The sequence below is a fragment of the Tachysurus fulvidraco genome, chromosome 20 (assembly GCF_022655615.1).
Source record: "Tachysurus fulvidraco isolate hzauxx_2018 chromosome 20, HZAU_PFXX_2.0, whole genome shotgun sequence".
NCBI classification, from domain to species: domain Eukaryota; kingdom Metazoa; phylum Chordata; class Actinopteri; order Siluriformes; family Bagridae; genus Tachysurus; species Tachysurus fulvidraco.
This window is the reverse complement of record NC_062537.1, coordinates 5007603-5031291: the sequence shown is the minus strand read 5'-3', so window position 1 is coordinate 5031291 and position 23689 is coordinate 5007603. Positions and strand designations below refer to the sequence as shown.

Sequence of the window (23689 nt, the reverse complement as noted above, 5' to 3'; positions counted from 1 at the left end):
TTTTTTTTTTTTTCTTTTTTCCTCCCCGCATCTCCTCAGAGAGCTGAATCTGCACTTTGGGGTTTAAGAGCGCTGACATGCAGCTGTTTCTACGGCCGATCAAAAAAAAAAAGGGCTTTGTCGGGCCAGTGCGAGCTGCCACTTAGAAAAATGGAAGCATTTAATAAAACACTCATGGCACGTGCTTGTTAAATTGAGCCGTGCTGTCATAGATTATGTATTTGACTTTTATGCCTGTTTTTTATTTTTCCTTAACATCCACACTCTCGCAGCAGCCTCTAGGCTCGAGCCCAGGCTTGAGCAGAAGACACGAGCCCGCGACACAAACAGAAAAAATAAAGAGAGCAACGTAAGGGTAGATGCTGAGATTTCACAAGAAGGAGGGAGATGCTTGTTAGCAAGTGTGCTCTGGTGATGGTGTGTGTGTGTGTGTGTGTGTGTGTGTGTGTGTGTGTGTGTGTGTGTGTGTTGGGCAGTAGTGGTGGGGCACAGCAGCAGGATCTGGGCATTGCAGACATGGGGAGGAATTAGAGACGGATAAAATCCACCTAGGAAAGAGTGAAACTAAAGAACAGTGTGTTCTGTTCCTTGCAGAGTAAGAACAGTTTGTGCTATTATCTGTTACACACAAACACACACACGCGCACAAACACACACACACGCACAAATGTAGAAAGAGAGCGAGGAGAGACAGAGATCAGGAAGCTGAAGTGTTCTACCCAGGGACTCGTAAATAAGATCCAGTGGTTTATGAGCTCGTGTGTGTGCTGTCTGCATGGTGCCAAGCTGCGTGTGTGCCTTCTTTTGGCTGCCGCCATGACGCATAGCTTATGCTTTCTGCACTTCAAACTGTTCATTCAGAAGGCAGCATGCGTGGTTTTACGAGGGATTGCGCGAGAGAACGCAGCGGTGTCACGTTTAGCCACGCCAGCAGATGCGTTACTGTAATTTGTAGTGGCAGTTTGAATGGCTGCTCCTATGCTGAAGGGGCTCTCAAATGCACGGCGCTAATAATCACAGAGGTTGGCTTTTCAAGTGCAGGCCTAATTAAGCACAGACAGTTCAGTCCATCAGCCGTTTAGTGGACATTAATTAAATGGAGACGTTCTACAGCACGGTGAGGGTGTTCAGACGTTGTTAGGAGGCTAAACACACAAGTTGTCTGTGTACTCGGGAAGCGTTGTGGTGTGGGAAGACAAAGACGTGCAATTTAACAAACCGTGTGTTGGCACGTGGCAGTAAAAGAGGGCAGTGTGAGCATGTTCATATTATTAAGCCTGCTTCAATCAAGTGGTTATCAAAATATGACTTTGGAGGAGCTCAAACATCCGAACCCTCTCTCCATTTTCTGTTACTAATTACACACGCACACACACACACACACACACACACACACACACACACACACACACACACACGTATGCATGCACATCATTTCTTTTGCTCTCCTCTTCTCATTATCCCTGTAGGTGACCCTCTCGTGGATAAATTCTCTCTCCCCCCTCCTCCCCGCTCAGCCTCTTCTCCATCCCTCTTTTCCAAGCTGTAGGGCGTCTGACCTAAATCTGTACAGAAAGAGAGAGGGAAAGAAAGGGGTGTGGGGGGGGATGACGGGCACCGATGTTGGCAGCAAATTAGCATGTCTGTTAATGGTGCTTACCCTCGAGATAGGAGACAAGACCTGGAGGAATTGAACAAGAAAAAAGGATAGGGTCGCCCTCTGATGAAGGGGGTGTGATAGTGTGTATGGAGGTGGTGTTGTCATTACTTAACGACTGCAATACACACACACACACACACACGCGCGCACACACACACACAGGGGCACATATGTCCACAAAAAGCCCAACAAGAACCAGCAAAGCCACCTCTTCTTCAAACAAGCTCCCCCGATCACTCTGAATAATTGATGGGGGGTTGAAGGCATTATCTTCAAGGAGGGCTCGAATCGCACACAGACCGCCACAAGATCCTGAACTGCTTTTTCCACACTGCATTTTTCTCTTCCTTTTGAAATCAAGGCGCTATAAATAGCCCCCTCCCTCTCTCCCTTCCTTTCTCTCTCTCGCAATGGAGAGAAGGAATCTACAGCCAGTCAGCCAGTGGTGTTTGGAGCAGGGCGTACTCATTTGTCCACAAAATCTATCGTCTTGATTTCTCTAGTAACACACACACACACACAAACACACGCAGCCCCCCCCCCCACTTTGTTTTTGTGCTTTCTAGCCAGAAACGAGTCCCCTCTCATCCCCAGCACTGAGGGGAATCTGAGAAGATTGTGCGTTTTCTTTGTGTTCTTTATTTATAGTGCTGTGCAGCTCGAGCAATGCCTGCAAAATGTGTGTGTGTGTGTTATTGAAGCGTGGGGGTGAGTAGAGATGGGTCCCAGTGCTCTGCGCTCAGTGATTAACCCCTTCTGCCGAAGGAGCTGAACTGCAGCCATCAAAATAAAAGCTGCACAACACCAACTGCACTCGTGTGCCCTTAGTGACTCATAATGAAACGAATCGGAAAAAAAAACACCACCTTTTGTTTCAGTCAATCTGACATTTTGTCTCTTTCTCTTTCAGACTGCCTGCCAGGTTGAGGTGATTCGGGGTTCTCAGCCGACCCCCACATTCCTCCGATGAACCCCATCAACTCCATGAAACCTGCCCTGCCTCCAACGCCACACAGGTGCGTGCCGCAAATGAGTGTGTGTGTGTGTGTGTGCATGAACAAACTGTCTGCTCTCCTGTTCTTTGTGTCAGTATACTCTGTGTGTGTGTGTCTTCCACACTTCACCCACACACACACTTCCTCCTCAGAAATGGCACACTTGAGCCCCCAGAATTTCTTGATCTGTCAGCTTGTTTCCTTATATTCCCAGAAGACTCAAAAGCCACATGGCTTGAAATGTGCCTTTAGCCCCTTCTGCCAACTGAGCAGTATGTCCGATTTAACATATTTAGTATTTACAGCATTTAAGATACCTCAGTTAACGTCTGAGATTCATTTTTGGTAGAGTTTTGTCTTTCCTTCCTTTAGCAGTTTAATTTATGGCCAGAATTTAGTACACGCAGTGAGAGAACATAATTAACAGAATATCATAAGTGAATATTGGCTTTACAAAAGGAACCGCAGTGGTGATGGCTTCACTACTCCTCAGCTGCGTCCCGGATCCTCGTCTGTCATTCGCCCAGCCTCAGACGTCCTACGTCCTTGATTTGAATTCTTATTGGCCGTGCCAGCAGCTCTGTGTTGATTGGGTGCCTTTGGGTTTGGCTCCGGAACAGCGGTTTCCTGTTTCAGTGCGGGCGGGTTGATGTGAGGCCGGGGGAGGGGGGTTATGATGGAAGAGCATCTGGTGGTTTTTTTCTTTTTTCAGAAAAAAAAACCTCAGCGTCTCATGGAATGCATTGTGCCACTGATGGCAAGCCGGTCCGCTTGCTCGACTTCACAAACCCTGTAATGCTGGAGGCCATCACTCAGAGCCACAGCAGAGCCCCAATATCCTGTGGGCCACAGGTCAGCTGTAAATGACCGTCGGTTGAGCTGGAAATGTTTTCAGGCTCTGGAGCTTCCACTGAGGAGCTGTTAATATCGAGTGTGAAAGGGCGCTCAGGGTTAAACGTTCAGATTACAGCTATGCCGCGTATCACCATCTCACCGTGTTAACCATGTGCTGAAGAAAACTCACCAATTGTGCATTCAAGTAGGTTTAATCATGAGCACAGCTACATAGTCCATCAGCATCTGATCCCAATTTTGCTGCAATGACAAATAAATTAAAAAGACAGAATTGTTATGCTGATGATCCTGATGCTAGTAAAAGCTCTGAGCTCTTTGATGCACAAAGGGAATTTTCTGGTATTTCTGTCAGCAGGATCTTTGTTGATACTTGCACTATTACAGAATTAATATTTCAGCTTTGCTTCAACACAAAATGAGATGTGTGTAATCACACACTGACATTTTCTACCAGCTGCATTTTTTTCCACTTTGATCCACTGCAGCACCAAATGTAGTTTGTCTAATTTTGGAAAGATTAAATGAGAGCAATCTGGTTTGATCCAGTTATACAGAAAACAGTAGGTACTCAAACACACACACACACGCACACACACACACACATCCGTGAACATTAACACACACATGCTCTCTCTGTGTCTCTCTCTCTCTCTCATACACACACACACCCCTCCCTTGGCATTGCTACTCTTTCCTGTCTCTAAGTGACTGTAGTCGCCATGGAAACATTGCGCCGAGCACCTCTAGAGCATGTGGCTATAGCACATTCAAGTCACACAAAGACTTCCAAATACACGTATACACACACATGCTATCTCACTCACTCACTCACACACTGACTCCGTTAACACCATATGTCAGGATCACATGAAGACATGAGCGTAAAAATCCATTATGTCATTTCAGTCCTGTCAATTCGACACTCAGATCAGCCTGCAGTAGGTAAATCAAACATTCCTGCCCGGTCACATGGGCAAAAGGGAGCAGGGTGAACACAAAGAGGGTAAAACGAGAAAAAAAGGCTAATATTTCTGTCTCTTCTGCTAATCCTAACCTTGCCTGCTGTCCTTCTCCCCCAGTGACGGCTCCTACCCCTATGACCCAGCGTCCTGGCAGCAAGGCACCAACCAGCCCCCCGGCTCCCTGTCTGTGGTAACCACAGTGTGGGGGGTTACCAGTCCTTCACCCAGCCAGGTAAGCCTGGCCTTCAGCGTCGACTAAGACTTCGTTTAAAATAGATTTGTACTAATTTGTCCAGAGTTGTATTTGTATGAATGCTCTTATTTTAATACATTTCTATGCTAACAGCTCTTGCACTTGTATACTGGATGGTGTAAATTATTAAAAAGTGCCAGTATTTAATGTATATATGGTAAATGTATCATGACCCGTATTTGTGGCGTATTGGTGTGTAGTGCTGCATTACTTTTTATTATGTAATCGTTTAGTTTAGAAATCATGCAGTGTCCTGCTGCTGATAATTACAGAGAAGCATAGAGATTCACAATGTACACTTTCTTTCTTTCATTAGGTATTTGGTGCTCCTATGGGCCCGGGTGGCAATTCAGCTGGTGGTCACATGATGCCTGGCAACAGCCCTGGTATGAACTCTCCCCAGTTCATGGGGCAGCAGGGCTACCCGGAGCCCAACAAGGGCTACATGCAGCAGGGGATGTATGGCCGGCCTAGCGGGGGCTACCCGACTGGACCTGCATACGGTGGCAGGTAAGAGGTTCCTACAGCTCTAGTGTTAATTCAGTCTTACAGGATCTGTGATTAGGCCTTGAGTGGTGGAGGAGTAGGATGACATCGGTGTTTTGATTGAGCGTCACTACTGCGTGGGCTGAGCATGCTCTGTCCTTGGTGTGTGTGTGTGTGTGTGTCAGAGAGGAGTCCCGCCCCTGCACTGACTCACCTACCCGGGCACACGCACGCACACACTCGCATGCACACCTCCCCTCCCCCAAAAGTGATTTGCATAGCAATATATCTTTGGACTCTGATCATTTGCTTTTGCTCTGTGGAATACTTCGACAATGAGGCTTTCTACTTTGCATAGCAACACGCATAATCAGCTACGCTCACACACCACGTTCCAAAAATATGTAACATCTGTTTTTCGATACGGCCAGTAATGGTCTCCTGTTGAGTTGAATAGGAGATGATGTGAATCAGCATGAATGACAGCTTGTTTGTGTTTGCACCCTGTCTTTTTTTAGTTACCCCAATAATGGTGGAGGTTCCCTCGGGATGCCTCCTCATGGCGTTCGCCCTCCCACTGACTTCACCCAGGCCGCTGCCGCCGCTGCCGTTGCTGCTGCCGCCGCCACAGCAACCGCCACTGCCACGGCGACTGTTGCAGCAATACAGGAAAAGCAGAACCAGGAGATGAACTACGGGCCTGTAAGGAGCATCTCCTGTTTGTCTTTGAGTGCTCGGGTTGTTAACGTGTTATCTTGCTCACATTTGACATCAGAGAACGTTTTATTGTACATAAAAGCAATGTTTCTTGAACAAAGCCAGATGACCTTTATTTTGACACTTGCTTCATTTAAGAAAAGAGGCAGGAAACAAAGAGCATGTCATCTGGTGTATTCTTGTTGATGGAGGTGTACGGATTTCAGCTCAAATTTCTTTTTCACATTGAGCACTCTGTGTTTGAAATCTAGCATGCCATTGTGTGCTACGAGCTGATGGTTGCACTCACTGTGCCCCCTGCTGCTGGAACAGCAGATCACACAATACCAATTCTAGAATATGGCTTTAATTAGTCTAAAGGGAGAGTGTTTTTTTTTCTGCCCTCCCTGCAAACTCGTTATAAAAACAGACTTTACACACTGGCAGGCAAGCAGTAGACATCACATCATAACCACGGTATTGAGGGTGGATTTGATTGTCCATGATGGGTGACCTAGTTGCTGTTTTCCTATATGTGCCCAGTGCATGTCAGTGGCAGGCAAATCTCCAGTCATTGTTTCAAGCCTGCTAGGTCTGATGGGCGTAGGGGCACTTTTTGTTGTTTTATTCTTTTTTCTTTTTTTTTTTTGCTTTGCAGATGGGTGGTGCTTCCTCTTACAACACACAATTCATGCCCCACCCTGGACCCCGTGGCCCACCAGGCATGGCCTCCTCCGGGATGGTGGGCTCCAGACCCCCCTCTATGGGAGGCATGTACAGTTCACAGGGACAGCGTATGCCCCAACACTCCGGTTACCCCACGGGGCAGCAGGGGCCTCCACCACGACACCAGCAGGGGCTGAAGCGCCCTTACAACTCTGAGGTTAGTTAGCGCAAGTTTACTGCTTTTGTGTCTTTCCTCTAACACCACACTATATGTTTGTTTTTATTATGATTGTGTTTTGCGTGAGCTCATTCATCACATTCTCATCCTAGTCAGATCATCTTAGTCATCAATACTACTTTATTTGGTCATTTCCCAGTAATACTTTGGTGTTGTAAATTCTCTTCTCCGTTATATGACTCTCAGACTTGGTGCATAAATTCTCAAGATCCCTATTTACTTAGAAAGAAAATGCAGTATAATGTACGTTGTCATGTTTCAGTCTCACTCGTATAACTGTTTTCTCTTCCAGGGTTTCCCAGGGCAGCAGTATGGCTCTGGAATGGGAGCAGCAGGTCCTTACCCCGGCCAGGCCATACAGTACCACGGGCCCGGCCCACAGCGCTCGGCACCTTCGCCTTCCTACACGGGCCACAGAATGCCGATTCAGCAGTCCAGCATGGGCCAGTATCCTGCGGGACCAGGAAACCCAGGCCAATATTACAAGGTAAAATGGTTTACCTACAATCAAAGTAGAAGACATTTTGCAAGATTCTGTCAGCACTTTGCAAGCAGTTTGTGCCTCTCTATAGCAAGAAAGCAGTGTCAGATTTCGTGGTGAGAAGGTTTCTGCTTCTTTATTTTGTGCTAGACAAACTGCTGCTTTGTGAGAGCAAAAAAAAAAAAAGAAATTGCTGGAATCTGAGAGCACTACTGCCTGAGTGAACATGCAAAGATCTTGTAACTGCTGTAATAGCAAAATGGAAGTCATGTAAGATGATCATACAGGACTGAATACTGTGTATTCTATACTGACATAATCGTTTATATATTGATAGCCTGCCGTTAAGATAATGATTTGTCTCTCAGGCTGATCAGTTCAACGGGCAAGGCAACAACCACGGGAGTCTGGCCACAGGAGTGGGTGGAGGTGGAGGGTACAACACGTTTAACCAAGGAGCTGTGAACGGGGTCGGTGTCCCCTCTTTCTTTGTTTCCTGTCCATGTTTTATGTTTTTTGCATTCAGGTCAAATCCAGTTAATATGTAACGACATCAGAAGCGCCCCGATTGAACTTTGTCACTGTGTGCTCTGTCTCAGAGGAGCACTTCCTCATAAAATGCTAATGTGTTTACTGAAGCAGTGGGTTAGCTTTATGTCCTTTGCATATGACTAAGCAGCCACCTTTTATTAGCAATGTTATTAACAGAATGTGTGACGTTAACATTTTACTGTTAGCAGTTTTACTGTTTGAGATGTGTATTTGTAACCACTGTTAATATTACCCCTCCCACAGCCTGGGAGGGCGATGCCCGGCTACCCCAGCTCACCCCTTCCAGGGAACCCTACTCCTCCCATGACTCCTGGTAGCTCAATGCCACCTTATATGTCACCTGGTCAGGATGTGAAGTCTCCCTTCCTCCCTGATGTTAAGCCCAATATCAACACAATGCAGCCCCCTACAGGTACCAGAGCTCAAGCATTCTTATTATATTTTCTCACAGTTCTTCCTTACATGTAAACTGCAGTTCACTGTATAAAGCTATGTTACTAAACATGCTTCTGTTGACTAGAAAATGGCCCCATATGTACTTTTACTGTTTAAAAATTATTCCGGATAAATAAACCGGATTGCTGTATTTGCCCCGAGATGATCTCAACTAAAATCACATTTGCCATATTGACTTTATATAATTCTTGTGAAAGGTGTGGGTTTTTTTTTTTTTTTTTTTTTACAGTTTTACAGTTTTGTGTAAACAATTTTTTCCTTGATTCTCTTTTCTTTTTAAACTCTCTATATGTGCTACAAATAGTTAAAAAAAAAAAAAAGCACTTCTTTAGTGTGCTGTCTAACACTTCCAGTTTCTACAGGAAACCCAAGCGATGACCTGCGGCTGACATTCCCCGTTCGGGACGGGGTGGTGCTGGAACCCTTCCGGCTGGAACACAACCTGGCTGTCAGCAACCACGTCTTCCAGCTGCGTGACTCCGTCTACAAGACACTCATGATGAGGTCAGATGATCTCACGATCCCATCCCAAGCTTCTGTATCTCTGCATGAATATATCTCCCTATTATGTCTGGCTAAGTCATGTTCTTTGATATTTATTTAGGGAAGCATGCAGGATGTAAAATTTACATTTGTTCTGGCTAGAAGTTAGTTCACAAGCCTCAGTTTTGTGAGCCAGTTGAAAACAAGGGGTTAGTTTTTTGTCTTTGGTCATTTAAAATAGAGGAGTTGCTTATTATTAAGTTAAAAAAATGAAAGATATAGTTATGTTTGTATGCACACACATTGTGTATACTGATGTCTCATACTGGATTGTCTTGTTTGTTTAGGCCAGACCTGGAGTTGCAATTTAAGTGCTACCATCATGAGGACCGGCAGATGAACACCAACTGGCCGGCCTCTGTGCAGGTGAGCGTGAACGCCACGCCCCTCACCATCGAGCGAGGCGACAACAAAACCTCCCATAAGCCTCTCTACCTGAAACACGTGTGCCAGCCGGGTCGGAACACCATCCAGATTACAGTCACCGCCTGTTGCTGTGTAAGTGTTTGGCTTTTTGACACTTATGATTATAATCTTGATTTTATTGTGAACACAAGTGTTAGGTCCATGCTAACACTGGGCTCTGTCCTAATGAATACTTTTTTTTTTCTTTTTTTTTTAATGAAGAAACCCTTTAAAATCACACACACAGGACAGCTTGAGCATGTGGTAGTAGCTTAACTCTAAATTAACTAGCAAAGTGTTAGGAAAGGAAAGAAGAATTGAAACTGGACATTTGATTTTCTTATACTTATCACAGGCAAGATAGTATGATATGTTTAAAGTATAATATATTTTTGTCAAGGTGTGTTTTCTCTTCCTCTCCAGTCCCATCTGTTCGTACTGCAGCTTGTTCATCGGCCCTCGGTGCGCTCTGTGCTGCAGGGTCTTATGAAGAAGAGGCTCCTTCCAGCCGAGCACTGTGTCACCAAAAGTAAGCTCCAGTCCTGCCAGTTCACCCTTCGTTTACATTGTGTAATAAATATTACATTGATCATTTTCACCCTCTGATGCCAGTCAAGAGGAACTTCAGCAGCGGAACCATACCAGGAACTCCTGGGCTAAATGGCGAGGATGGTGTGGAGCAGACGGCCATCAAGGTTTCCCTCAAGTGTCCAATCACTTTTCGACGCATCCAACTTCCAGCTCGGGGCCATGACTGCAGGCACATACAGGTGAGAGGATGAGGGGCGTGTGTCCTGCTTTCTACCTTTGTACTCTAAATAACATTTGAAATTGGGAGTTGAGGGTTTTCTTATAAACCATGTAGTGAACTTCAGCCAATGTTTGGTTAGGATAAGGATCAGGCTGTTTGTTGTAAATAACATTTAGCTGATAATTATGTTCAGCGTGTTCTTTGAGCTCCAAATATTTTTTTTTGTATATTGGTTCCATAGAGCTCTGCCTATAAAAATGGTGAGTAAACATGTAACCCGCTCACTAGTTGCTCTAATTACTAGTGTATGTACCTTTAACAAGACATTATGCTTTATAGATTAGTAAAGGTGCCTTTCTATGTGCTTGTGTTTCCCCCCTCAGTGTTTTGACCTGGAGTCGTACCTGCAGCTTAACTGTGAGAGAGGGACTTGGCGTTGTCCTGTGTGCAAGTAAGAGTCCAGAAATCCAGTGTTTTGTGTCCTAAAGAATACTCCTGTCTTCTGTCACAAGACAAAATATGCAGTGTCTCACTAATGCTAAGTTTTTGTAGGCAGTGAGACACTTTGTAATCAATACTAAGATCTTATATCAGATTGACTAGTAGCTAGGCAGTTTAGCATAGCTTGACTCACCTGGGCAGCCTTTCCAGTATTATTCTCTTCTCTCTCTTTATTAATTTATTAATCTCTAGAAGCAAAACACATTGTTTTACTTTCAGAATAACAGAAAAGTGATTTAATCAAATGATCCATCAACCACTTTAATACCAACAGTACTGTTAAAACTATCACCACAATGGTTATGAAAAAGGACTCCTATGGTTCAATGCTCAAATGTCTTGTGCTGGTTTTTGCAGTAAGACAGCTCTTCTGGAGGGACTAGAAGTGGATCAGTATATGCTGGGCATTCTCATCTATATCCAGAAGTAAGTTATTGTACCTCACTGTGACCTTAGTTCCGTCGTTATGAAATGATCTCCAGTGCTCTTTAACCCGAATTTCAACTTGTTTTTATAGTTCGGACTACGAGGAGATCACTATCGATCCAGTGTGTAGTTGGAAGCCGGTCCCTGTGAAGTCTGACCTACATATTAAAGAGGATCCGGACGGTCCAGCTCTGAAACGATGTCGCACCCTCAGCCCCAGTCACATGATCCTGCCCAGTGTTATGGAGATGATCGCTGCGTTGGGACCGGCCTCGTCACCCTACCAGTCCTTACCACAAGGCGGCAGCAGCAGCACACCAGATTACCCCAGTCAAGGTTGTTAATTATTTTTGGCTCACGCATATTGAAGAATCATTACATCTCTCCACCATGATGCCATATATACGCCAGTTGGAAAACATTGTGGTTGCTTTCTTCAGGCATTTTAGAGTAATTACAGTAAAACCTTCTTCAATCCAGATCGATAGCTGTAGTGAGAGAGAAGAAAAGTAGCAAGTGGGTGTGAAAATATAGATAGAACATTTAAAAGCTAAAGCTACACAGACAGATAAGCAATTCCTGGCTGTTTCTAATAATGAAGTCCACCTGTTTAACTTGAGTACTGACTGTCAGGCTGAATGATGATAGTGTATTATTTTTTTTTCTTTCCTCTTGTCTCTTAGCCGGTTCGGGATATTCCAGTCAGCCAGGCTTTTCGGATTTCCCCAACGCCCCCGGCACTCCAACCTTGGGCGAGTTTTCTTCGGGTCCTCCGCCCCTCTCTTACCAGTCTGACCTTCCCAGTGGTCTGCTGACACCTGAGAAACCAGTGGGGCACCCCATGTCTGGACAGGTAGCAAATCTACACCATTTGTGCCTCAGACAAAAATATTTTGGAATGTCTTTTGGCCAGTACGAACTTAATATCCACATATGCCACTCTGGGCTTAAGTAACTCGATTTGTACCTGCAAGTTAAAGAAACATTCCTCACACCACTGACATGCATTAGTTGCATCGATAGCATCCTGCAACGAAAGCAGCTGATGGCTTTACGGCCCCGTGGGCTGCATGTGAGAGTAAGAGCTCCTTCACTGGTTCTGGATGCGACAGAATGACCTGCTGCACTATTAGCCATGTCACTGACAGCTGCTACTCTTAACCACAACTTTCATTCACACACTTAAGCTTTCTTCTCTTGGCACACTTTCTGTTTCTCTGTAGGCACCTACAGTTTAATAATCACTTATCTTCCCTTTTCTTCTTTTTTTTCTTTTTCTTTTTGTAGATTACTCACTCGAGTCGCATGGACCCATCCCATAACCCCCTCCAACAACAGCAGCAGCAACAACCACAGCAGCAACAGCAGCATCAACCTCTCCATGGCAGCTCCAACTTGGGTGGCCCAGGAGGACCCATGCATTCACGTAACTCCAACCAGAATCCCCGGCTGCACACGGATAGCTTTGGCCTGGGTGGCCCCGGGGGGCCAGGCGATGTAACGGAGCCTGGTCTTGATGTGAGTCACCAATCAACCAGTCATCTGGATTGTGACAGAATCCATGACCAATCAACAACCTAACACTGTCTCTTCTCTTCTGTTTCTCCAGCTGCTCCCAGAGCTAACAAACCCAGATGAGCTGCTGACCTACCTGGGTCCTCCTGACCTCCCTAACAACAGCAATGATGACCTGCTCTCGCTGTTTGAGAGCAACTGAGTTCACACACAGCTTGTACAAAACCTCTAGCTTCGCCACACCATCCTTAAAAAAAAAAAAAAAAAAAAAATACAGCAGTACATACTCTTAGCACGCTACAAGAAGGTTTGGAGGATCAGGGATTGGAATCCTTACAAACATTTGAGTCTACTTATTGGCCTGCTCTGTTCCTTTGAAACTGCAGAAATGCTCATAGCAAGGAAGGTGCAGAAGATATAATCTGACTTTGACGTTACTGTTAGTCTGCCTCTGAAAAACGTCATGGTTTTATTGTGTTTTTATTTTTTATTTTCTAATTTGATGACTCCATCTTATATTTCCAGCTCCTGCAAAATCCATTTGTAGAAAAGCACCTCATCTGACGTCTAACTTGTGCTTGGTGTAAATTACATTGAAGTTTATGGAATTTGCCCATTTGTCATTTATTCTTGATCATGATTTAATCGATTGTGAAGTACTGACATTCTTTAAAAATCCAGAACGTGTCGATAACAAGGAGAACCGAATTTTGATAAAGCTAGGTGCTCTTTAAGTATGACATCAGAACAAAAAAGCCAACCTATGTCTGGCCTCTGTTGTAACTTGAATGCATGTAAAATGTTGGGAATGCCAATGGACCCTGCAAACACAAGACACAGACATGCCTTACCTCCAGGAAAAAAAAGAATCTCCACCAGTAAGCTAGCATGCTATCATTGATGCCCACCCACACCCTCTCCCAGATTTGTACTTGGAAGTCCAGGAGTTGGCGTATACTTTGTGTTAGGAGCCTCTTTCCAGCCTGCATGCCCTTGTCCTTTGCCTTGCTGTTTAGAGATGCAGTCACAAAGCATATCTCGCTGTAGCATCAAAGAAACGTACTGTACTCATTTGCAGAACTTAAAAAAAAAAAATTGCCTGTGTCTAGGGGGAGGGGCTTGAGTCCTGCTCAGCCACTGTAGATGTGAGTAAAACATTCAATCCCTGGGAAGTGTAATTACGAAGATGAAATAGAAGCACACCTTAATGCACAGACATACCACAAGCTACATCGAGTGTGTTTCTGGCACATGCACTCCTCTGGTCACAGCTCTTTGTCTCCTGGCTTGTTCTTCTTCTCCTTCAACAATGGTGTCTTCCTGCACTGTTGGCACATCCTGTGCTGATTGTAAAATCTGCTTACACGCAAGAAGGGACAAAAGTCTCAATCCTGATCATTTTCTATCCACACAGCCTTTACCTTTACTAGGAACCGGGTTATTTTAATTTACTTTTAGATATGCAATATCCCCCATCACTCAGCAGAAGGACTCGGCAAAAACAAGAGGTCTCGCAGAGCACAAGCATCCCAGACACATATCTCAGACAGGGTATCTCTCACAAACGCACACTCAAGCTCGCAAAATGCAACTCTATTTTAAGAGTGCATTCAGGGCCTAAAATTTTGCAGTCTCACATTTCGTCTCTGACATCCAGATTGTTCATTTTTGCAGTATGATGGCCTCTTGATAGCCTGGTCTTAATGGCAGTACCCATTACTTGTTACTGATGAGGAACAATTAGGGAGCTGTGTTGAAAATATGTACAGATATAGGATTATTATTGTTACAGATGTATACACTCTTTGTACCCCATGATAAAACACACATACACTTTAAACACTATGACAGATTTTTTTTTTCTTCCAAAAGCTCTTGTTCCTTTTCAGTTCACAAAGAGACTCGATGGAGAGAGGAGGACAGTCTGCTGCCCTGTTTCCTGTCTTGTCTTACTTTATTATTTATGATTGCTCTCTGGATGCTGTCGGCTATGTGTGCAGTCTGTATCCTAAACGATCCAGGGAGGGTCAGGAGTTCTTGGATGTGCAATTGTTTTTGAAGACATTTGTGTATCATACAATTTTATCTTTTGATTATATAATTATTGTTATTATAATAATTATAAAGATAATTGGTGGACCTGTATGCATCTCTTATGTGTGTTATCTAGCAAAGTTTATGAATTTGTTAAAAAAAAAAAAAAAGAAAAGAAAAAATGGAAAAAAAAAGTTCATTTCACCATCAGTTCTGTGACCATGAAGGCTTTCAATAAGAGCAGCTTTGAGACCAGAATTATGTCACACTTACTGTTCATCCAACTGTTAAGAGAAAGGAAAAAAAAAATGTTTGACCGTCATGTGTAGGTGAATCCTTTACGTTTTAATGATGGAATTAAACTTGAATAATCTTAATCATTTTTTTGTTTGTTTTTCTAAAGATGTGAAATATTTCCATTATGTTTTTTAAGTAAAGACTTAATCCCCATCTTGTTGCATTTGAGTTATTTGTGATTGTGTGGGGAAAATGATTCCAGATGGGAAGCTGCTTACAAAGATTTATTCAAATATATATATATATATAGTGTGTGTGTGTGTGTGAGACTTAAAGAATTTTAATTAATCCAGCTAATAACTATACTTGCTCTATAACAAGCACACATTTGATCATCTTCAATTGTAATTTCCACCACCATAATAAGATGTAATCATCATCACAGAACCCTTAAGCCATGTTCCACATGCTCCTGGCACTTAGCCTGAAGTACTGATCATTAGACTACAGTGAATATCACAGAGGTCCTTTAGTTTCATTAAAGTGCCATTAAAGCACTATGTTTCCACACTATCCTAATGACCAGACTCCTGTAGGACTCATTTAAAGTCCCATTAGGAAAGCATCAAACAGGTGAGGCACGTGTTAACCCATCAGGAGCCTATAGAACCACGTGTTTAAGCGTTGCACATGCAGTGCAATGGCGTCCATGTTTATTTTTGCTCTTCAGCTAGAAACACTTCCCTGTTTTGGCTTCCGTCTTCGTGTTTTAACCTGTATTTTGTATTCAAACTTCATAACAAACACGTGAATCAGAGGCGCCAGTTAATACTTTTCATAGTTGAAACATTCAAACATTCTGGCGCTCTTAGTACTGATCTGTGCCATAATGGCGGATTTAATCCCTGGCCGACGCCCTCGCGCCATCACACACATCACTAACCGCGCGAATACGCACGTACACGCCTACACGGTTCGCACAACGCTTATTGGATAAAACGTAGCGTCGTCATTAAAGCAGGCGCAACAGCCGAATCAGAATCGGGCTCGTGATATAACTGTAATGCTGCACTTCTTATAGGCTGTACTGCTTGTCAATCAAAGCTCTCACGTCTACGTACGTTCCAATAGGAAGCCGCTTCCGTGCTGCTTCTATATATTCAAGTTTTCGCTTAGAATTCGGTCCGTTACATCCTGTTCACGGCTCGTCTGCGTTTAACTTTTAATAGCAGAGACTTAAAGCACGTCTGTGTCCGACATGGCCAAACCCAGAGTGTTTTTTGACATCACCATCGATGGCAAAGGTGCAGGAAGAATTGTGATGGAGGTGAGGAGAAAAAAACAACGAAGGGTTTGTTTAGACGCGTTGAGCCGCCTGGCTGCGGTTGAACAGCTACAGGGATCCTGATACTGTTCCGTGTGTGGATGCAGAATTAAAGCCATTTCAGCACGTGTTGAACTGCACACGTGTCTGTTTATACGCAACTGGTGCGGCTGTAGGCGGTGAGAACGATGTGTTGTTGTGATGAACGTTTTTAGTCTTTCGCACGTTTATCTGTTTTTTTTTTTTTTTTTTTTTTTAGGTTAACTTGTGACGTGAAAATATATTATAGTTTGTACGCAGCCTCGCGTTGAAATGTCACGTGTTCCGTATTAAAAAAGTCGAAAGACGGGAAAAGTTTCGTCTCGAGCTTCCTCCTGTGCACGTTTTGAGTTAATTACCGACGCCATCTTCATTCCTATATGCTAGGGTAAAGGTGCCATTTTGAATCGCCATTAACCTACACAGCTTTGCATAATTGGTTATATTTGCTCTGTGGTTGTACGTGTGGCTTATGATTTAGCCTAGGCCTCAGGTTTTTTTTTTGTGCAAGAACGTTTGTGCATGGCTTTTGACTAACTTGTTCCTATTAAGTGTTTATTTATTAATAGCCGTGTTATTAAGGTGGCCGTCAATCAGGTCATTTGCATAAATACATTTTGCTCCTGCTGAAGAGTTTAGACTAATCCAGCAGGACGACTCCTGAATTCAGCCTCCATGTCCTCACATGCCCGAAAACGATTCTTCAAAAGAGCCGAATGGAGTTCCACGATTTATCCCACCAATTTGGTTTTAAAACAAGTCACTCGATTCATTGTGTATGCTCTGTTAAAAAACAGACGTGTTTTTTAATGCTTAACCGATCTAGTTCTTAGTAAATCCTCGTTGTGAAGTGTGGTTCACGGGCGAGTCGACTCTTTCCGGTGAGTCATCTCAGGCTTGCCTTGACCCCGTTGCTGAAAATTCAGTATTTTTGCATCTAGACACCTTTTAACGTCACTTTTATAATCCATTTATTCTTGATTGTGTGTGTGTGTGAAGCCCAGCTGGATTAACGGATATTTTTGCGGTTTTAGTTATTCTAAACCATTACTCTGTAACACGTGCAGTGTAGATGAATATTTTGTGAGGGAGTGTCGGTTCCTGCTGGTAAGCCGAGACTATTTGACGCCCTGGAAAAAAACTGAACATCGCTCTTAGCCGACAGAGGGCGCAACACTGCATCCACGGCATTGATCGGTGTGGGTGAGGACTTGATGTCCCACAGACTTGCACTGATTCATTGAAATGTTTTAAAGACATGAAGCACATTCTTTTACCATTAAAACGTATGTAAATTACTAGGTCGAATTACTACACTTTGATTTAAACTGAACTCAAGTGCATGATAAGCTATCCAATGTTTTTTTTTTTTTTTTTTCCTTTTCAAAAAAATCCCATTTCAAGCAAACGAAGTTCTAAAAGGTAAAGTACTGTTCTAGAGCTTTAGTTCAGGTATTAGGTATCCACCCTGTCTAGCTATTCAACATGCAGACGGGCTCCAGTCTGATGCACTTACCATGTAGATCTTTACATGATCCAGTCAATCGTTGTTGCTGTTATGGTTTTTAGCCCCTTTAAATCATCATTGAAATCCTGTAATGTTAATGTATTTATTGACCTCGAGCTTAAAGTATAAACACACGACTGTTTGTGGTTCTTGTGGCTTTTAACGGTGAAAAGCTCAGTTACACTTTGACATGCACTGACTGGTTTATGTAAATAACTGGGATAGTGGCGTTGCCTAGGCCACTTTGTGCATGGTTGATATTAGTTTACAGACCAGTGAGGGTTTCTGTATCCAGATATTCATTCTGATTCTCTCCCTCCCCCCCTTCTTTTTTCCTTCTTTTTTCCTTCTTTTTTCCTTCTTTCTTTCTCCTCAGCTGAGAGCAGATGTTGTCCCCAAGACTGCTGGTGAGTTAAGTTTTATTCTGGTGTTTTGTCTCCCCTGTGACCAATGACCCCTTTTTAAAAATGAACGTTTCTCCCTGTGAATCTATTTATAGAAAACTTTCGCGCTCTGTGCACTGGAGAGAAGGGTTTCGGCTACAAGGGGTCTGGCTTCCACCGCATCATCCCAAAATTTATGTGCCAGGTAAAGCCCTTCTGTCTGACCCTAAAGTAGATCTGGATTTTTCATTTTGGGTTATTGATTGGCTCTGAATCGCTGTTGCGACTCTTCAGGGTGGTGACTTCACAAATCACAACGGAACCGGTGGAAAGTCCATCTACGGCAACAAGTTTGCAGATGAGAACTTCACTCTGAAGCACACAGGACCTGGCATTCTGTCCATGGCTAACGCAGGACCAAACACCAATGGCTCACAGTTCTTTATCTGCACTGAGAAAACCAGCTGGTAAGGGCTTAGCTTCAGAATTTTCACTTGCTTTATTTATTTCCTCAAACATTGCATGGTGGAAGTGTAACTCTTTATAAATGTTATTAATACTGCTCTAATTCTAACGTTTATTCATTAAGGAACATTATTTTAAGCTTCCACCACTAGGTTGTTTCTGCATCTATCAGTCTGTGGTTATTGTTGGCCTGTTTGATGCCCTGAAAATACGTTTGTTTTTTTTTAATGGTTTTATTTGCCTTTAACAACAGCCTGTAACCAGTGTACAATATTAAAGTGGATGGCTTGGCATAAACAAAAAAAATAGCCCAGTTTCATGCTCTCCCTCTTCCTTTGAACAGGCTGGATGGCAAGCACGTTGTGTTCGGGTCCGTGGTCGACGGCATGGAGGTAGTCAGACAAATGGAACAGTATGGAAAAGATTCCGGCAAGTGCTCTGCCAAGGTCACCATCGCTGACTGTGGCCAACTTTAAATACCGCTTCCACTCAACACCTAGCTTCAGTATCGTGCATTCCTTTCCCTTCCTTTAATTTCCTTTTCTCATTCCTATTCTTATTAAAACACTTGTTAGGAAAAAAAAATTGTCATAAATAGAACATTTGTTTAACAAAAAATTAAAGGTGGAACAATAAACTGTTCAATCTGCTTTATTATGATTGTCACAAACATTAAATGTTTTGTTTATTCAAGCATCAAGCTTTTTAAACCATGGAATATTTAGAAATTTCTAGGACCAAACTGGTGGTTTGATTTTTAGAAATGGCACTGCTGAAATTCACTAACTGGCAGCAGTGACAGCACTAGAATTAAACATCATGCTTGAAATTGGAAATTTTTAAACAGGTAATGCATTTTGGAAATCGTGTACTGTGTTGAAGCTGTTGCAACTAAAAGCTGTAATTAATGGAAAAGGAAATAAAGCTGTGTGCACTGTATGCCTTTTGAGAGAAATAAATTTGAAAACTAATCATTGTTTCTATGGTGTCTTTTACATTTTTAGTCTAAATCAGTGATTTGAAGTAAGCTATTTTGGCTTTTATTTACATGATCTCAACTGCCATGTTTAAATCCTACCATTTGCCAGAATACCAGCCTGTATATGTGTTGGGCATCACAGCTGTTCTTGGTCCTTTCCAAGTCTGGAAGTTGCAGAACATTCACTGGAGCATTTGTGTTGGTTTGCTCGTGCAAGTTATTTACACCAGTTCATCCAGTATGCTGCTGAGGTGCTTGTTCGGTGCACCAACCAGGGAGGGAATCAGTGTGTTGCACATGGGACACACACAGCGCACTTCCAGCCACTTTAACAGACACCTGCAATGTAGGAACAATAACATGCGAGTGTCTACATCAGTATCAAGGCTTTTCAGTTTATCCTATGTAATCCATCATTTTCTAATATTTTCAGTTGTGTAGTCACTCAGATTACTGACTCTACCATGAATAATTCTACCACCACCTAGTGGCAGAGGCATGGAAATGGTCAGTGAAAAATTGCTGTAACACTTAACTCCAGTCCACATCAGGATCCATCACAAACAACTCTGGCATTATGTTCAGAATATTGTCAGGATTAGATCAGGAGCTGTCATTCCAGCAGACACTTTTCAGAAAGCAGACCTCTAAGACTCACCTGTGGGTTTCTTTTTTCTCTCTTTTTTTTTTTTTACTTACGACAATATACTGTGAACTCTTCGGCGTCTGTTACCTTTTGTGAAAGCCGTGTTGGCATGGCAACATAGCAAGTTCATCTTTTATCCTGAAGTCCTCTAAACACACGGCACATGTTTGCTAAAGGACGAAAGAAGACCGAGCAGCCTGGTTACTGAGCACTTCTTAAACTAACTTTTTTTTTTTTTTTTTTTTTTTAGGTATTTAAATTTTTTTTTTTAACTCACCCCATGAATATTCAAGTGCTTTGTCTCATCCTTCAATATGACCTGCAAGAAATAAGACACTTGAGCATGATCACTCAGATCTTAATCCAGCAGGTTGTGTCTGAGCCATATTTACCAGCTTGTAGGCCAATCTCTCAGACTGGGCTTGATGTCGCAATTTACTAGAAGAGACAGGATCACAATGAGTCAGGAAGACAGGAATGGAGAAAATGGCTTTATAATTAGACAACTTTCAACTAACTACCATTTGCCGTGGCTTCTTTTCCCTGTAGACCAGCTGGAATGTATGTTTGTTATATACATAGCTGTTTTTCAATAGCAATGAATGTTTAGAAATGTTAGAAATTCCTTTTTTTTCTCAGGCACATGTGGATATTTTATCATTTATTTCATGTGTGTTGCCTAAACAAATGAGTACTTAGTGGATTTCCTTTAGCATATAACGTGAAAAAAAACCCAATATTTTGACCCTGTAGTAGAAATGAGCCTAAAGGCTACTTAACCTGCCAGGAGATGCCCACAGGGGTAAACCGTCAGTCGGTCATTCAGTGAGTGAGTGAGTGGGTAAGTCAGAGTGTGAGACGATCAATCAGTCAGGGCGAGTCATTGGGCAAAGCGGTCAGTCAGTTAATCTGAGTTAATGGTTGAGTCATTGAGTGAGGTAGCGGGGCATTTATTGACTGAGTATGTGGACCAGTGAGTGGATGAGAGTCTAAGTGAGTGAGGCAGTCAGTCTGCTGAGAAGTATATGAGTGAGTAACTAAGTCAGTGTGTAAGTGAATGAGTCAGTCAATCTGGCATCCAGTAAGTGATCTGGTGGGTCAGTGAGTGTCTGTCAGCCAGGCTATCAAACTGTGGGTGGGTTAGTTAATGAGTGAGTGATTCAGTCATTCAGAAGCACTGACCAGTGAGTGAATGAAGCAGTCAATCAATTTTATTGAGTGAGGCAGTCAGTCTGTCAAGTCACTTAATGAATCTAAGTGACTGAGGCAGTCAGTCATTTAGTAAATCGGTGAGTGAGACAGTCAGTAAGTGCATCATTGGTGAGACAGTCCGACACTCAGCAAGCGAGTCAGTGAGTGAGGGAGTCAGTTTGTCAGTCGATAAGTAAGTGAGTCAGTGAGGGAATCAGTGAGGCAGTCAGTCAGTCAATATGTGAGTGAGTCAGGTGAGTCAGTCAATATATCCTAGAAGCACTGATGTACCAGATACATTCACACCACCCACACTATCATCTCTGTCACAGATGTGATTAAAACAATCTATCGTTCAAATAATATATGGCCAGTGGATTTTTCTGTTGTGTTCCCTTCCTGTTTCATTACCAGACCTGGTACAACAGTGCTAAAACCACTGCATTGCAACAGCCTTAAATTTTAAAATTTGCATCTAGGTAATGCACCTTTATAAAAGGTTTGCAACACATGAAATCACTAAAGAGTTTAGCTAGGTGTCACTGTTTTATCTTCCCATCTGCAGAGCGAAACAATCCTATACTTATTCTTCAGACACAGAATATTACAATGCAAATCTTATTCACTTTTTTCCTTCCACATGGATTTGTCAACGTTGAGACTGCTAAGTGCCAAGAATAGCAACAGGAAAAAGATGGGATGATATGATCTGCTTCTGAATCATTTGAGCCCGGAAGTATCTCAGGCCAGAGGAAGTCCCTCTGAGCTGGTGTCTATTAAATATCAAATGACCAATATGACAATATCTAATAGGAGTGTGCGCACATGCAGTTGTGTTTCACGAACTCTAAATATTTTTCTTTCTAATTTGAGTCCCAAACCACACAGTATAATAAATATTGTACAGAACAGGGACATACCAAAAGCACTGACTAGATCCAAGGTACATCATACCATTAAACAGCTGATAACCAAGAGCTGACAATGATGCTGTATGCATATGGGGCAAGTCGTGGCCTAATGGTTAGAGTCTGACTCATAAACCTAAGGTTGTGGGTTCGAGTCTCGGGCCGGCCACGACTGAGGTGCCCTTGAGCAAGGCACCGAACGCCCCAACTGCTCCCTGGGCGCCACAGCATAAATGGCTGCCCACTGCTCCGGGTCTGTGTTCATGGTGTGTGTGTGTTCACTTTGGATGGGTCAAATGCAGAGAACAAATTCTGAGTATGGGTCACCGTACTTAGCCGTATTTCACTTCACTTCACTTCACTTCACTTCATACAGACAACAAGCAAACATTATGAAATTCACCTTATGAAGCAGCAGCAAAATGTCAGGCTCAAGATGAAGACGAATATCCCTGTGCCAAAGATGACTATGTAAATATTCAAAACTAGGTCCTGAAAGGCAACAGCAGGCATAGTGCTGTGGAAGAGGATCATCCTCTGTGCTTCAAGGTGCCCTACAAGAGAAAATAAGAGTAAAAAAATATGAAATGACTGATGCTTGTACTGTCAGATTACTGGTTACACCATTTTTTTAAAAATTATTTTATTTCAACCAACCCAAGCCATTTGATACTAATGTTAATATGTTATTTATTTAGAGACAAATAGCAATGATGGGAAAATGTGCAGTACATTAATTCTATTTTTCATTCATTCATTTATTTTCTACCGCTTATCCGAACTTCTCGGGTCACCGGGAGCCTGTGCCTATCTCAGGCGTCATCGGGCATCAAGGCAGGATACACCCTGGACGGAGTGCCAACCCATCGCAGGGCACACACACACTCACACTCACACACACACACACACACACACACACTATATTCACAGCTTTTATAGTTTTTCTATTGTGTTGTTTTCATTATTTTCATTGTTCATGAATTACAGAAAAGGTCTTTTGTAGGATATCTGTATTTTATTTAAGTTAATAAGTACTACACGGCTGCTTGACTAAAAACTGTACATTTCCCCCATTATTATTATTTGCCACCCTTTAAATAATTAATAATAAGCCATTTGACTAAAATAGCTACTTAGCTAAGAGCTGTTGCGTTGTGCGCGCGCGCTGCTAACAGTCTCACCATTCTGAAAGGCTCCGTCGAGGATTTGGATGAAGATAGAGCCTCTGCTTTTAAATATCTCAATAGATATCATTGAAAATAAGGCATTCTACAGCAAAAGCTAGGTCTCGGGTATTTGTTATCCAGGCTCCATGTGTAGATGAAAGAAGGCGGGGGATGTGGTCACGACATGGCTAATGATGCTAATGTTGACGTTGCTGCCTTGATGGCGTTGTGTTCAGCTCATGCAGTAGAAAGGGGAAGGTTATGCAACAGAGTCATATAAAAACCCTTACAGAACATGTCATTACATCTGATCATAGAGTTTTGTTTTGAAACGTAATGTGCTTTCTGTGTGAACACGTGAACCGACAC

At 42.9% G+C, this 23689-nt stretch overlaps 3 protein-coding genes across 5 annotated transcripts in view; 2 read left to right on the top strand and 1 right to left on the bottom strand.

Moving 5' to 3' along the window:
* The window catches only part of zmiz2 (zinc finger, MIZ-type containing 2), a 31692-nt gene extending 16767 nt beyond the window's left edge, over positions 1–14925 (top strand). The window contains exons 2-19 of one of the 2 annotated variants that reach the window (XM_027139423.2): positions 2571–2676; positions 4590–4704; positions 5042–5235; positions 5730–5913; positions 6566–6790; positions 7104–7298; positions 7661–7762; positions 8088–8256; positions 8654–8804; positions 9131–9341; positions 9672–9777; positions 9861–10018; positions 10383–10450; positions 10858–10926; positions 11018–11262; positions 11610–11779; positions 12214–12444; positions 12536–14925. In XM_027139423.2, coding sequence (XP_026995224.1) covers positions 2627–2676; positions 4590–4704; positions 5042–5235; positions 5730–5913; positions 6566–6790; positions 7104–7298; positions 7661–7762; positions 8088–8256; positions 8654–8804; positions 9131–9341; positions 9672–9777; positions 9861–10018; positions 10383–10450; positions 10858–10926; positions 11018–11262; positions 11610–11779; positions 12214–12444; positions 12536–12643 — 2751 coding nt within the window. In that variant the 5' untranslated portion in view covers positions 2571–2626 and the 3' untranslated portion in view covers positions 12644–14925. The remainder of the gene's footprint in view (positions 1–2570; positions 2677–4589; positions 4705–5041; positions 5236–5729; positions 5914–6565; positions 6791–7103; positions 7299–7660; positions 7763–8087; positions 8257–8653; positions 8805–9130; positions 9342–9671; positions 9778–9860; positions 10019–10382; positions 10451–10857; positions 10927–11017; positions 11263–11609; positions 11780–12213; positions 12445–12535) is intronic. The other variant, XM_027139425.2, reaches the window with a different exon arrangement.
* Positions 14926–15861: 936 nt separating this feature from the next.
* Positions 15862–19401, top strand: ppiab (peptidylprolyl isomerase Ab (cyclophilin A)). Its single transcript, XM_027139430.2, has 5 exons — positions 15862–16039; positions 17959–17989; positions 18082–18170; positions 18260–18432; positions 18774–19401. The coding sequence occupies exons 1-5, from the start codon at positions 15971–15973 to the stop codon at positions 18904–18906; spliced, it is 495 nt and encodes a 164-aa protein (XP_026995231.1). The 5' UTR covers positions 15862–15970; the 3' UTR covers positions 18907–19401.
* A 19-nt stretch (positions 19402–19420) lies between these two features.
* On the bottom strand, positions 19421–23577 carry LOC113638359 (RING finger protein 122). Of its 2 annotated transcripts, XM_047804649.1 has the most exons (7): positions 23336–23577; positions 22924–23000; positions 22558–22708; positions 20448–20493; positions 20333–20374; positions 20143–20225; positions 19421–19748 (listed from the first exon to the last, which is right to left on the bottom strand). In XM_047804649.1, exons 3-7 carry the CDS (start codon positions 22686–22688, stop codon positions 19631–19633), a joined length of 420 nt encoding a protein of 139 aa, XP_047660605.1. In that variant the 5' UTR covers positions 22689–22708; positions 22924–23000; positions 23336–23577; the 3' UTR covers positions 19421–19630. The 2 variants fall into 2 exon arrangements, with proteins under 2 accessions (XP_047660605.1, XP_026995229.1); XM_027139428.2 differs by lacking the exon at positions 22924–23000 and having other exon boundaries at positions 23336–23576.
* Between the last annotated feature and the right edge of the window lie 112 nt (positions 23578–23689).

Bases quoted from the DNA above. Each gene is read 5' to 3' on its own strand.
- LOC113638359 (XM_027139428.2), bottom strand. From the start codon at position 23,408: ATGATATCTATTGAGATATTTAAAAGCAGAGGCTCTATCTTCATCCAA. The intron at 20,375-20,447 runs GTAAATATGGCT...TATTTCTTGCAG, and splicing joins AGAGATTGGCCTACAAGCTG to GTCATATTGAAGGATGAGAC. The intron at 19,749-20,142 runs GTAACAGACGCC...CCTACATTGCAG, and splicing joins CAACACGGCTTTCACAAAAG to GTGTCTGTTAAAGTGGCTGG.
- ppiab (XM_027139430.2), top strand. From the start codon at position 15,971: ATGGCCAAACCCAGAGTGTTTTTTGACATCACCATCGATGGCAAAGGT. The intron at 17,990-18,081 runs GTGAGTTAAGTT...ATCTATTTATAG, and splicing joins TGTTGTCCCCAAGACTGCTG to AAAACTTTCGCGCTCTGTGC. The intron at 18,433-18,773 runs GTAAGGGCTTAG...TCCTTTGAACAG, and splicing joins TGCACTGAGAAAACCAGCTG to GCTGGATGGCAAGCACGTTG.